At 35.4% G+C, this 14,064-nt stretch overlaps 1 protein-coding gene across 3 annotated transcripts; it reads right to left on the bottom strand.

Moving 5' to 3' along the window:
- Positions 1-413: 413 nt before the first annotated feature.
- On the bottom strand, positions 414-10,627 carry LOC132056647 (K(+) efflux antiporter 5). 3 transcript variants are annotated; one of them, XM_059448925.1, is made up of 20 exons: positions 10,236-10,625; positions 9,685-9,728; positions 9,219-9,286; positions 9,042-9,126; positions 8,883-8,944; positions 8,681-8,756; positions 8,487-8,561; positions 5,925-5,996; positions 5,713-5,796; positions 5,565-5,633; positions 5,398-5,475; positions 5,208-5,296; positions 5,011-5,107; positions 3,702-3,755; positions 3,432-3,527; positions 2,696-2,884; positions 2,542-2,619; positions 1,331-1,375; positions 1,145-1,240; positions 414-780 (listed from the first exon to the last, which is right to left on the bottom strand). In XM_059448925.1, exons 1-20 carry the CDS (start codon positions 10,450-10,452, stop codon positions 739-741), a joined length of 1,716 nt encoding a protein of 571 aa, XP_059304908.1. In that variant the 5' UTR covers positions 10,453-10,625; the 3' UTR covers positions 414-738. The 3 variants fall into 3 exon arrangements, 2 of the variants coding, with proteins under 2 accessions (XP_059304908.1, XP_059304910.1); XR_009414885.1 differs by having other exon boundaries at positions 738-780; positions 1,331-1,398; positions 10,236-10,627; XM_059448927.1 differs by lacking the exon at positions 3,702-3,755 and having other exon boundaries at positions 10,236-10,627.
- Positions 10,628-14,064: the final 3,437 nt, after the last annotated feature.

Genomic DNA, 14,064 nt, shown 5'->3' with positions numbered 1-14,064 from the left:
ATTTACATCTTGAAAAAATGTAATTTTCTGATTCTAATCTTCCAATAACAGAAAAAATACGTTTGGTACTACTTAAAGCACTTATTTAATTTGACCAAACACCTTAAATCTTAAAAAGAGAAATGTTTTTAACCTCTTAAAAGCTGGCCTGTAGTAGGTTGTTACATCTGTTTTCTAGAACTAGAATCATTACCCAGATTTGATTTTTTTATTCCGTTGTTTTCCTCTCTTCCTTCCTTTTCTTTCTTTCTTTCTTTCTTTCTTTTTGATTAGGTTTACTTGGAGAAAATAGTAATCCATCTATTTCTTAAGAGTACGAGACTTAAGAGTACAAAATTTTGCAACAAACTTTGGAAAATGCTTCTAAATTGAAGCAATATAATTTTTCGAGGTCCAAAGAAAAGAAAACTGGATGGCAGATAATTCTTTGGCATTCACTATTAAATGTCTAGGTACAATTTTTTTTTATAAGAGAGTTATCATCATTTACCAAATCTGTTCCTATGTCAGGGCACAGTACTGTGAGACAAAAAAGTGGGAATATATACAGCATCCAATGATCCATTTGCAGAAGAACATTCATGTACATAACAAATTTAACTATCTAACTTCTGCATCCTTGATGAGTTCGGGCTGAGTAATGCACATCGAATTTACTGCCCGCCAAAACTGGGTACTTTACAATTCTCTGTCATCTAGCCATTGTGTTGATACTACTGGATATAACCACAGCAAACGTTACAATACTCTGTTGTGCGTTTCAATCATTGCTACTTTCTCCTGCAAAGAAAAATAGGGAAAAACTAAATTGACGACTTTAGCCTATCTCTTATAGGATAGCCAAAAAAAGAAGAGAAGATAATGATAAATTATAGCAGAGAAATCCTAGCTCATTAATAATGTTCCTCAGTCAAAAGAAAGGAACAACGTGCCAGCAGAAGATTTTCATTGAAGTACAATTACATAAAAGGAGGAAAACAGATTAGTAGAGAGTAACATTTGATCTATATTTGAGGTCTCGGCATGTGAACTTGATAAAAAAATAACATCTCATCTACAATTAGCATAAACCTGGAAAATAAAACAGCATTTTGGCTACCACTCAGTAAATTAATTAGTCCCTGATTCCAGTAAGAAACACTACCTCATCGGGTGCGATATTTTCCACAGGAAACCAGTGCATAAGAACTCCCAGGTGCATGATAGCAGGTATCAACTTGAACAAGACAGGAGTTGTGACCTGCACAAAATTCTCATTCATAAACATCAAATAAGAAACATATAGCATCGAAAGTATTTTCTCAAGCAATTTGAAGATCTAGAAGCTCACAAGACTTAGAGCAGTTGTTCCAAGAAGAAGAAGGTACATCTTGCCCTGTATATATAACAGAAACTTAGCTGAATTCAAAAGAAGCGATAAAGTGGCATTTGAGACAAATGATGTACTCGGTTGGTTGGCTGTTTTCTTTGTTGTTGCACACTGTAATTATGGTTGCTGCACAGGTTTTGTGCAGCTGATATTTATATACACACACACATAATATGTTACATTTTGAAAAAAAAATAAAAAAAAATGATGTACTTCATGAAAGTAGAGAATACGACACGAGCAATCAGTTAATAGAAACATAATCAAGGAGGCTGCAGATAAAAAAAGTCAGGAGACTTGTTTCTTAATGCAAAACAAGCAGAGTTTCTCTATTTTAAAATAACCGTGTTGTCCGGGTCAGCTCACGCACCTCGCCTAGTTCCACGAGGTACCTGCTACCCCCACCAGCATAGGTAACGAGTAACTCCGTCCACCAAAGCTTGGCAATATGAGAAGAAATCACAGAGTGTTTTGGCAAAACAAGCAATGTGTCTTTAGGGGCCTTCTTTCTTTCTTTCTTTCTTTCTTTCGTTCCTTCGTTCTTTTCATATTAAAATAAGTAGGAGTTATTCTAAACTTTCTTAAAAGCTAATCTTCAACGGAAAAATTGTTTATGGTGCCATTATGTGGAACAGCTACACTAACATCTAGACAGCCAGGAAAACTTTGCAAAGGAAAACAAAGGATAAGTGCCGCTTTTGTTTAAAATAACAGGTTGATCAAGAAACTAAACTACCAACCCAAGATAGCTGTATATATGTACTGTTCCGAAACACAATGACTGAAATATTAAAAACCTTATATTTCAACTAGGGTGAATTTAAATTGCATTATTCATACATGTAAAAGACAGTGTCATGCAGAGTTGTGATTGAAAACGAAATTAGAGAACCACTTGGGAACTACCTTGAAACAATATATAAATTCAAATTGTGTTACCTTATCTACTTTAAAACAACAGAAATACTGGCACTCACAACCTATCTCCGCAAAAGCAAATGCAATTCCTTTATTTCATAAACTTAAAGACATTAAGTGGAAGGACATCGGGAGATCAGTGTCGCGCTTTGAACACAAAAAAATTCTGCCTCCTAAAACGGTATTGTGAAGGGGAAGGTCAAAAACTACAAGAAATGTAACAGGAGAAAAAAAAATTAGGTAGGATGAGATACCTGAACAATATGCAGGTTTGAGGCACGACTCAAGAGCACAAATGCAAATTCCCCAATTTGAGCAAGCAAAAGCCCAACCTTTAAAGTCATTCAAACTCATAAAAAGTAGGGCAATATAATTATTGTCTAACAAGTGTTTAGATGGGTGACTTACAATAACTGACGTCCTAATGTTATATCCAAAAACCTTAGTAATCATGGCAGCTACAGTAGTCTTAAAAACTATAACCAGGATAACGGATGCAAGCAAGATATCCACATGCGTCCATAGGAACTGTACATGTATCAGCATTCCAATACTAGCGAGAAAGAGAGCTGCAAAGAGATTACGAATTGGTTCCACCTACAAGTAATATTAAGACACACTTAATAATAAAGTAAATGTAGTCTGATGTTTGCAAGTATACAATCTGTCATTGTTGTACAGAAAGCACGGTAACTAGAATGCTACTTCTGATATTTGCTTTTTCCATATATCCGACAATGATCGAAATATAGCTACTAATGAATAGCAAATTTCTCAACAAGTAATAAGGGCTTTACCTGCCCAAGGCATTAACGGAAAATAAGACGGAAGAAGGATAGAATGATAAAAGAGAAATGGAAATATACGCTGTAGAGCTTAGAAATGCTCCAAAACCAGTAGAAAAAATATAATAGAAGAAAACGACCAGATCAGACATCCTTGTGTCCAAAGATGTTGTAAAAAGCCAGAATGTCCAGAGATAATGAGAAAACTTATAACAACATTTACATAAATAAGATTGGTGAGTCGAAATAGAAAAATGAACTTTGAGGTTAGGATGCCTCGTCGACTTGATCATGGTCTACGTTCCAATTTGCGTCCTAATAAAAGCATGAGCGAAGAAACATCCTATCAAAATCAGTACCTGGTCCAAGGTATGTTGTGCAAAGTCAGTTGTGGATATCATAACTCCGGCTACAAATGATCCCAGCTCAAGACTGAGGCCCAGCTTATCACTGCACTGAATAATCAAAGGAAACACCCTCAGTATGCTCTGTCACTGCTTGCTATGCAGTCACTATCTCAGAGAGCTTTTACAAAAATGTTTCAGAAAAAAATACATATCATGCAGTTTGCAACTGAAGAATAGCCATCCCATTCAAGTAAGAAATTTTTGGACAGTGTTCAAACTAACCCAAGCAGATAATAAGCAGAATGCCACCACCGCAAGCTGATACAATTCATTGGTCTGAAAATGACAAGGATACAGAAAGTAAACAACTTGAAAAGGAAAGACGGAATAAAGAACGATGCTCGGAGGTGTACAAATGCATGCAGCAGAGCTGATATAAATTGTTTATTGTCAGCACCATATCTTGGTATCAACTGACAAACGATGGAGATTCGGACAAATAGGACCAGTATGATATTGCAGATTGACCTAAGAAATGAATCGTGATTCCAACATTTCATTCAATTCAGACGATTTTAGTGGTTGATTCCAAGGGAATCACGATTCAGGTTAATCGCCTATCTTCCAACCAAAAGCTCATTATTTTTGTTGTCAAAGATTGGACAAATCACCATCCCCTTATTCAGATAAATTAGATGGGTTCTGACATCAGTTGGTAAATCAAGATCAGAACGGTCATGGTGCACTATGACGTTTAATGAAGAAAATACAACCTAAAGAATAAACTCCATTCTGTTAGACTCCATTCCAATTAATCAAAAGGGCTGTCAGTTAAACAAGCGCAGCAGTAGCTTAAGAATAATATGACCTGATAAGATCAGCAGCCCTGATACTAGGTAAATCTGGCCTTCTGTACTTATTCATTGGCTGATGATGATCAAGTTGGTAATGATAAACACATATGGAGATCATAAGTGAGTTATTCTGCTGAAACTTTTCGCTTATCAATGCACTTTTACTAGATACACATTCTTTTTTCTCCTACCCAACAGACCCATTCTACAACTTCAAACATTATAAGTAATGGAAAATCTTACAACCTTGAATTACACAATTACTTTTGCCTTCACAAGGACTGCGACAAGTTACCTTACATATACAACTACTCCCTTTATCCACAAAAAATTGACCTGCCATTATTTCAGTTAGTCCCAAAAAATTGTCTCTTGACTAAAGTTTACCATTCTGCAGTAATTGAAACTAAAAAAGATATATACTTTAGACACGAAGTGGCATCTTTCCATCTGACTATTGTAGCTTTCACACTTCAAGTATTACTTAAACCTTTCTCTCAAAAAAAGACTAATCAATCTGAAATTTATTCTCTTAATATCATCACTGATCAAAGTTGGTCAAGTTTTCCACCTACTTTGAGAAAAAATATTTAATCAACTCAGTTGTGATAAACCACTCAAGCTTCTCCATTGCTCTCCACGCAAGTTAAAGGGACTACCTATTATTGGATGGAGAGAAGGATAATTTCCTGTGGAGCAAAGAATAAATGAAAAATATGATCATGAGAAGTACTCACTTGAGAAGATAACCGAATCATTAACTTCAGAAAACGGGGAACGAATGACCAAGTTAAAATTGATGCAACACTGAGGTACATGGATAAGATCACCAGCCTAGACAGAGCAAACAGTATATTTAGTCCTGTCCTAAGCCTCAAATTGCTGCTAAGTCAAACAAAAAACAACGCAGAAAGAAGCATGCCCATAAGCTTACACTTTTCCCATAGAGATAATTCCATGCAAAAGCCCACTGTTACCTCCAAGAACAGGAAGCAAAGCGAATAATAAACCAACAGCGCAGTCCTGGGGATAAATGAAAAAGAAAAGGAGCCAACCTTCTAGTAATATGTAAATTAATAAAGGAAATGGCCATTAAAATATGGTAATAGGGACACAGGTTTTACCTGAAAAATCAGTGTTCCAATCGTCACTTGACCATGAAGAGCATTGTTGCTGCTTTTCTCAACCAGAAATTTCACCACCTGTTTATTTAAGATGGTCAAAATACATCACTAGTAAGACTTCCTTAGGACAAGGAAAGAATGATAAGAATCATGGTTTTATATGATACCACTGCCGTTGATGACATTGACAGGAAGCAACCAACAAACACTCCCTCTGACAAGTTTGCACCACATAACTGCAGCACATTACAGAACGCATAAGCCATAACTAAGCATCGATTATTGGAGAAGAAAAATTCAATTCCACAGCCATACCATTGCAGTTGTGCCACACAGAAACATAAGGATAACAATTTGAAGCAGCCCTCCAAGAACAGCAACAGGACCGACAACTTTTAGCTGCACAATAATATTTAGGAGGCTGCCCCAAGTAAGGAAAGATATATGCTGAAATACTGAGATATTTTCTCAAGAATTAGTTATAACAGTTGCATGGAAAAAGCATCACATAGAATGATACAAAGCACCTTTGTCAAGGAAAACTCCAGACCTAAAGCAAATAGAAGGAAGACAACACCAAACTGAGCAACGGTCTCAACCTGTAATACAATTGACATTGAAAGAGAAGGACTCAGGATAGCCCATACAATTAAATGAGTTCTCAGTCAAGATTATGTTAGTAACTTCACGGACTTGTGTTAATTGAAGTTTAGTTATTCAAAAAGGAAAAGGACATAACAGGGGAAGAATACACGTCTCACGATTCCATGCAAAATCTATTAAAGTCAAAAGCGCTGCAACGTGTTGCTTGAAACATGCTTAGCTAGACTTAGACATGTAGTTCAGACCAAACTCAGATGCTCTTCTCTCAGAGATATGAATGACACATACCAACCCGATCAACCAGGCAACGTTTTGTCCAATACAACATAACCAGGTAAAAACTTTCAATCTTGTATGCATAAGAAACACATACAGAAAGAACAATAACTTGCACCGGCTGCAAAAGCATGCATTGAATCCATTCTGGATAACCATTTGCACACCTATTTATACTTCCCAAGAATTCCAGAATCAAAAAGAAGATCCGACATACTTCCATTTTTTGCACCTCAGGTTCTCCTATTTTTGCAGCACATGGAAAATTGCGTTTTTATCAGGAGCAATTATTCATAATCGACAGTACAAACATGATTTAACATGTTCAGTAACCTTGTTGCATAAGCTTATCATGGATTAACGAATTGCTCGATACTCACTAAGGTATGCAAAACTACTTCAAGTCAAATCTGAAGTTAAGAAACCTAAATATGCACCAGTGTAATATGTAGTACTTTTTTTAAATAACCATGGTGTCCTGGCCAACTTGCGTGCACCTCGACTAATTCCAGGGGATACCTGCCACCTCCCACCAACATAGGTACCGTGTAACTTTGTCCTCACTCAAGGCTTCGACAGAATCCACTAGTGTTTTGCCTCCGCTAGGATTTGAAGCTGAGACCACGTGGTTCTCAACCCACTTCATTGACCGCTAGGGGGACACCCTTGGGTTCTAATCTGCATTACTAGACAACCTACTTGTAAATGTTTGGATAATATATGTGATTCTTAGTGTCTCAAAAATTCTATATATAACGTCAATCGCTCTATCAGAAAACTCTTCCACCCAAAATGACAAAACCAAACATGATTTTGAACATATCCATGTCTTCTCATTTGAATCGAGTTCTTTTGTCTCTTTTTTCTCATTTGGAGGGTCTGGGTGTCTGCAAGTTTGGAATATGATGACCTGAAATGTTTGCTTAATAGAAAACAAAATCATGATGCAGTCAAGATCTTAGAACAGGGAAACTAATACCATCACAAGAAACACCAACGGTTCCGGAAACAGCAACCATACAAGCTTGCTTGGAACAGCAGTTGGAGACAAAACGAATATGCACGTCTAAGATATAAAAGAGTTATAAGTTTTGAGCACCGTCAGTGTACAAAATTCTTTACACCATCAGGTAAATTAAAGGACAATCACGGTTACTTTTATAACTAAGATTTAGGAAAAGATATTAAAAATAATTAATTAGAGTCCTAATTGTAATCTAATGAAATTTGTTATTTCCTTTTCCGGTGTAAATCAAATCTGTGTCCCTTAATAGCGTTAATCAAAATTACTATCAATGAAGTAATCCTTCAATACATTAGACATTGTGAACAATTCTTCAACGTTTCAGCCATAGCTGATCTTGAGGAGTTTCTGTTGCTTTAAGAATACTCATGTTTTTTTTGTGACGGCTATATATAACAAATTTCAATTTTTTTCTCTGAGAAGCATCTGTAACTATAGATATCATATAAAAATTTGGCTTGTATAAAAGAGATCAAAGGCATACAGATTGGAAAGAAAGTTAAAGAAAATAAAACATAGAAGGAGGATTTGGAGGAGAGAGAAAGTAACTGTAGTGCTTAATTTTAGGAAAAGAAACGAAATTATTAGGAAGAATGGGTAATCCGCAATAGCAGGTGATTTTACCTGATGGTGTAAAAATTTTGGTACACTGACAATGCACAAAACTTAAACTCAATATTAAAACCTGAAAAGAGAAGTCTAGTATACCAAAATTGATATAGAAATCGCTGCTGTATATTTAAATGACGCCAACCATGGGATGCAGGAGTAGACGACTAAACATTACTCAGGAATATACAGTGACCAACCATGCATGAGCCAGTTCTAGATAGAGCATTTGTTTATAAATTGAAGTGTTAAGCACTCAAACCGCCAGGATTGCATACTAACTCGCAGCCAACAAAACAAAAAAAATTAAAAGAAAAAAAAAAGCTAGCAGCCAACAATAGTACCACAGATGACAAGAAATGAGAACTAGCTTGAACAACAAACCACTAAGCATCCCAAACCAAAAGCACAGACAAATAGAAAGCATCTCTCTTATGCTCAAGACTGTTTCTCCATTAACATTCTCAGTGTCCATATGGACAAGATTACATTGTCGCTTAATATACAGTTATTAACAACAAACAAGCAGAGATGACTGATCCTCATAAGCAACGCTTTAGCTTGTAGGATTACATACCTGCACCATTTCACTGATGAATTTCAAACCCCCTGGTCCAATTAATGAGCCAGCAAGAAGATAACCGACGATAACCTACCCCAGGAAATCATAATTAGACACGTTTAGTACTTGGGTATAATTGATATTTAGATTTAAGCACAAAAGATCATAATCAACCAAGAAAGATTTCACAAGCTTCTCAAAGGACAAACCGGTTGTCCTAAACAAGAAAAGATGATTCCACCGATGGCAGCGGAGACTATAACCACCACCAAGTCAGAGATAAGTCTGCAGGCACACATTTTAGCACAAACTACATGTCACTAGCTGTAGAAACTATATGAAAGATGAAAATTCCTAAATATGTATGTTTCATCAATGGTATTGCCAGGATAAAAAAGGATTAACATCAACCTCACATCAACTTGAAGCACTGGATATTTTGATTTCTTATTTGACATGACAAACACATTGTCCTGTTATCAAGCAAAAGAGTATACAAACAGCTAGTTAGGCAAAAACCACACATATCGAACAATGTTTTCTAAAATAGTTCAGCATAGATTTTTTTACCTTTTTGTCAATCAATGTAGTAACATCATCAGAACCTTCATTTTCAAGGGAGAAAACGTCTTGTAATTTGAATGATCTAGTATCACTGTGAAAGGCCAAATAAATGAATAACTTCAGCAAATTTCATGCAAAGCCAGGAGAGGCATGTGATCTATTCAGTTAAAACTTGTTGCTTACTTTGTCTGTTGTGTCTCATTCTTCTTGATCTTCTCACGGGTAATTTTGGCTACCGTCTCCAAGACTCCCTATTGGAAAGAAACGTAAACTTTTCATAAACGAGCAAAGAATTTTATATCAGCTGGAACCAAAAGTAAATTGCAGAAGTGTCAGACTCTGACAAAGGCAAGTCACAACTTTGGGCCTGTTGGCACTCTGATTAGGAGCCAAACTTTAAAACATAGGAGACATTGAAGTTAGAATAGATATGCATGTCTTCAACTTTGAGACAACAATAAGACAAAGTCAGCTAAGGTTAAGCATACTCTGATCAAAGAAAATATACATATTGCTTTACCATCTAAAATAAGCAGTTCTTGTGCTGCCGAAGCTTCGGCAAATAATCTTCTGCTGATCTTAATATCAGACCTAACAACTAACATGATAAAGAAGTAAGTTGGTGACTACTATGAATCACTTAGCTTACCTTCTCATCAGCAACCGTACTGTTAAAGCTGTTTCCATCCGAACCTAATCAGGTGAGAAAAGCACATGATTAATCCGATCTTTCATCATGCAAACCACACAGACTGAAATTCCAGACAAACCATATTGGTTAAATGCCAGAACTTGGAGCACGTTAAAAATCCGATTGGTTGCTCTACTCAACTTATCTTCTTCTTCTTTTTTGGCAGTAAATAGATTTAATTTACAAAAGCTCACAACTTTATGTTCCATTTTTACACTGTTTTAGAGAGGTTGTCTATCAATCATAAGGCATTAATTTCTTCATCAAAAGGTTTATAACATATCATCATATAACCTGGAATAAAAGATGGTACCTTCAAGAAAATATTTAGATGTACCTTCTTAAGCCATTTAAGCTATAGCAAACTCAAATAACCGAAAGCGAATTTACCACGAGCTCATTAACAGACCCGAAATGCACCATTAACTCCTAATTCTATTTTCAATATTCGCACCGAAATAAATTAAGTCAACTTTCTAAAAAACAAAGGTAAAATGTCGAAATGTTACCTTCAGGTTGATCATTTTCAGAAAACTCTTTTTCTAAAACACGATCGAACATTTTGGCAATAGTGCCGTCATTAGTATCAGGAGCAGATGAATTAACTAAATTACCGTAAAACCTAGCCCTAATCTCCTTCTCAGATCTAACGGCTAAGATCATCCTTCCACAATAAGAAACCGACAGGAAAAGGAAAAGGAATATCCATGCTCGAAGCCTCTCCATTTTCCAGGCTTCGAGAAGAAGAAAGGGGAAATGTAAATGGGGTTTGTTTGTTGAAATTTCGGTTTCTTAGATCGAAAGAAATTGAAAAGAAGTTGTTATTGTGAGATTGGGACTCTTGTTATTTTTTTTCAGGGCGGGATCCAAGCCTGATGAAGTTAATAACGTTTGAAGCAACAGTAGCTTCCATTCGTTTAAAATTCTTATATGGAGTTTTTACTTTATTTACAATTTATTCAAATTTAGTTATGTAAAAAGGTATAATAAAAGAAGATTTTTTTTTTATTATTGTTTCACACCTAGATTTTTTTATTTTATTTTTTAATTGTTTCACACCTAGTGTCTGATACCCGTATTTGTAATTTGAGTCTGATTAAATTTGGATTACGTTTAAAGGGGTGGTCCAAAATTTTTTTTCATTCGCTTGAACAACAATTGCTGCAGGGGTGGAACCCAATCATCCCACCACAACACATGTTGGTAACAAAAAAGACGTGATGATAAAAATTTACTCACATCGGGTGTTTACATCAAATCAATGTATGCATGACATGTGTTATGAATATATACAACTATCACTTAATCATAGTTAATTAATGTATATATTCACTTCATATAATCACTTAAACACGGTAAGTTACATTGATTTGGTGTAAACACTAGATGTGGGTAAGTATTTATCGAAGAAAACGGTCTTAAATTTTCAGTTTGCAACTTGGACGCGCCAAAATTATGCGAAAATTTTATTATCCTCCGAATTTTTTATGTCTATTACCCGCCCTAAGATAGTGAGAGGGGTTTTAGTTTTTTTGCTTGAGTGTTGAAGTAAGAAAAAATGAAAATAAATTTGCGCGACTATCTGTCTCAAAACTAATTAACACATGATCATATATAATAATTATTTATTTAATTGTGTAATTTTTTATTCATATTTTTCTTTATCTCTCTTTTTTTTTCCTTTTTTTTTTTTTTTTTTTGTTTAGAACGTCAAATCTGTCCAATAAAAATGACTTCCGGCCAAGCTTATTACTAATTTGACCAAAAAAGTAGATTTCAAATAACTTGCAACTTAAACAGAAAAAAAGATATTTATTCTACAATAAATTTTTGCATGTTTAAAATCTTAACGTCATAAGTATAACTAAATTGAGTTCTAGCTAGTAAGTCTTGTTAATCGGAATGCATCATTCATAGTTTACAAACTGAGCCAAATTTATAGAGAGGTTTTTATGTGTTAAGCCATAAAAGAATTGTTCAATTCTTGTCGAGATTATTTGTATTAGCTGAATATTAGTTTAGTGACAGTGACAATGACGTAATAAGTAGAGAGTTAGTTAGTTAGAACTTGATTAGCTGTCATTAAATTAGATATTTTGGTGGAAGCCCACACGTGTATATAGGAGTAGTTAGTGGATTGTAACTCTCACTTTTTCATTCATTCATCAGAAAATGAAATGCTCTCATTTCACAAATCTTATATCTAGATTTTATGAACTGTGCTTAACTAAATCTTCATCCATGGTTGTTGAAGGTTCTTCAATGGAGTTTTGACTCTTCACTACCGTTAATCTCTAGGTTTTGTCATGGTATCAAAGCTTTGTTCGTATATTTTTCACATCTAATTTTTCAACTGTTTTCAATTTCGCAAAGTTAGGGTTACTTGTTCGAATTGTACAGATCTGGAATTCGATTGTTTCACATTGATAGAGTTACTTGTTGTTCAATTGACGTATTTGATTTCGATTATTGCATTTCTGCAAATATTTCTTAATTTTGATTCCTTAATCGAAGTTTTCATATCCTAAATTGTTTGAGATAAACTTCATAATCATGAGTGAGACTCAAACAAACATAGAATCGTCTACCTCTACAACGAGTGTAGACACTACTAGTGCTTTTTATATGCATCCATCGGAAAGTACAGGTTCCACACTGCTTCTAGTAGTTTTCGATGGCACGGGGTATAGATCATGGAGAAGAGCCGTACTTAGGGCATTATCGTTGAAAAGTAAAATTGATTTTATAAATGGAAAGGTTCAGAAACCTGATCTAGAAGATTCTACATTTGGACAATGGGAAAAGTATGATGATATGGTGACGTTATGGATTTTAAACTCCTTGTCACTAGATTTGAGAGATAGCTTACAATATGTTAACAATGCTAAAGAACTCTGAGAAGAATTAGAGAACAGATATGATCAAACAAATATAGCTAAGGTGTATCAACCTCAAAGAGAAATAAATGATCTGGTTCAAGGTAGCCTTGATGTTACTGGTTATTATACAAAAATGAAGAAATTATGGGAAGAAATGAGTACACTAGATACGAATTCAAAGTGTACTTGTTTGTGCACTTGTGGTGGAAAGATTAAGATACACGGAGCTGAGCAGGATGGGCGACTTATTCATTTTTTGATGGGACTAAACAAGGTTTACACTGATATAAAGGGAAATATTCTGATGATGAACTCATTGCCAAGTATGGCACAATCCTTTTCAATACTATCTCAGAAAGAAAGCAGAGAGAGGTCAGACCTAACAATCACACTATTTTGGAATCCACATCTCTGAGTGCATCTGGTTCTCACAACACAGGTTTTAGAACAAATCATAACTCATATAAGGGTGCTTCCAGCAGCACTGGCAACATATACAGGGGTCCTCCTCCTCCTGGAAACAATAGGAACACATATTCGCAAAACAGCAACTCCTACTCGCAAAACAACAACTCCTACTCACAAAACAAGTATGCAAGTGAAGCTAATAATTGCAAGAGACCTGGTCACACTAGAGACAGGTGCTACAAAATACATGGTTATCCCTCAAACTTCAAGTTCACTAAAAAGATAACCACCGGATCTGTGGCAAATGTGTATGCAAGTGAAGCTGATAAGGGACTTATGAAGACAGTCTTGAGATTAAAAGAGAAAGACCACTGAACCTGTCCAAGGGACAATATGAACAATTGTTGATACTGCTAGGAACTCTGCAGGCTGGAAATGGTGGTACTGATAATTCAAGCAACATTCTCAGTAGAGTTGTAAACCTTGCGGGTATATTGGCTTGTTATTCTTCTATAACTGAAATTGGTGATCTATCATGTAAATGTGCTAAACTAACTGTTGATTCTTGAATCATATACTCAGGAGCATTACATCACATGACCTACCACAAAATCACACTTACGAATATTACAACCCTACCATACCCTTTCCTAGTCACCTTACCAAATGGTTATAAGGTCAAAGTAACTGAAATTGGTGATGCATTACTAATCCAGCATTGACTCTATACAGATTTTTATTTGTACCTAGTTTCAAAGTTAACTTGATATCTATTCATTGTTTGGCCTTATAGCTTAAAGGCATTGTTAGTTTTAATAGCTTTTCATGTTTACTGCAAGGCCCTTCTTTGAAGAGCCCTCTGGAAGTTGGTAGAGCAAGGAACGGGTTGTACTTCTTTTGCTCAAAGTGTCACAATTGTTGTTCACACTCTGTTGGTAACAGTTTCAATTCTTTTTCATGTCCTGTTCCTATTGGTTGTAATAGTCAAACTTCATCATCATTTTCATGTTCTATGTCTGTTGATTGTGAAAGTCAGACTTCATCATCATCT

This window comes from Lycium ferocissimum, chromosome 5 (genome assembly GCF_029784015.1).
Source record: "Lycium ferocissimum isolate CSIRO_LF1 chromosome 5, AGI_CSIRO_Lferr_CH_V1, whole genome shotgun sequence".
NCBI lineage: Eukaryota > Viridiplantae > Streptophyta > Magnoliopsida > Solanales > Solanaceae > Lycium > Lycium ferocissimum.
The sequence above is the reverse complement of the archived record's forward strand: the minus strand, read 5'-3'. Positions and strand labels throughout refer to the sequence as shown.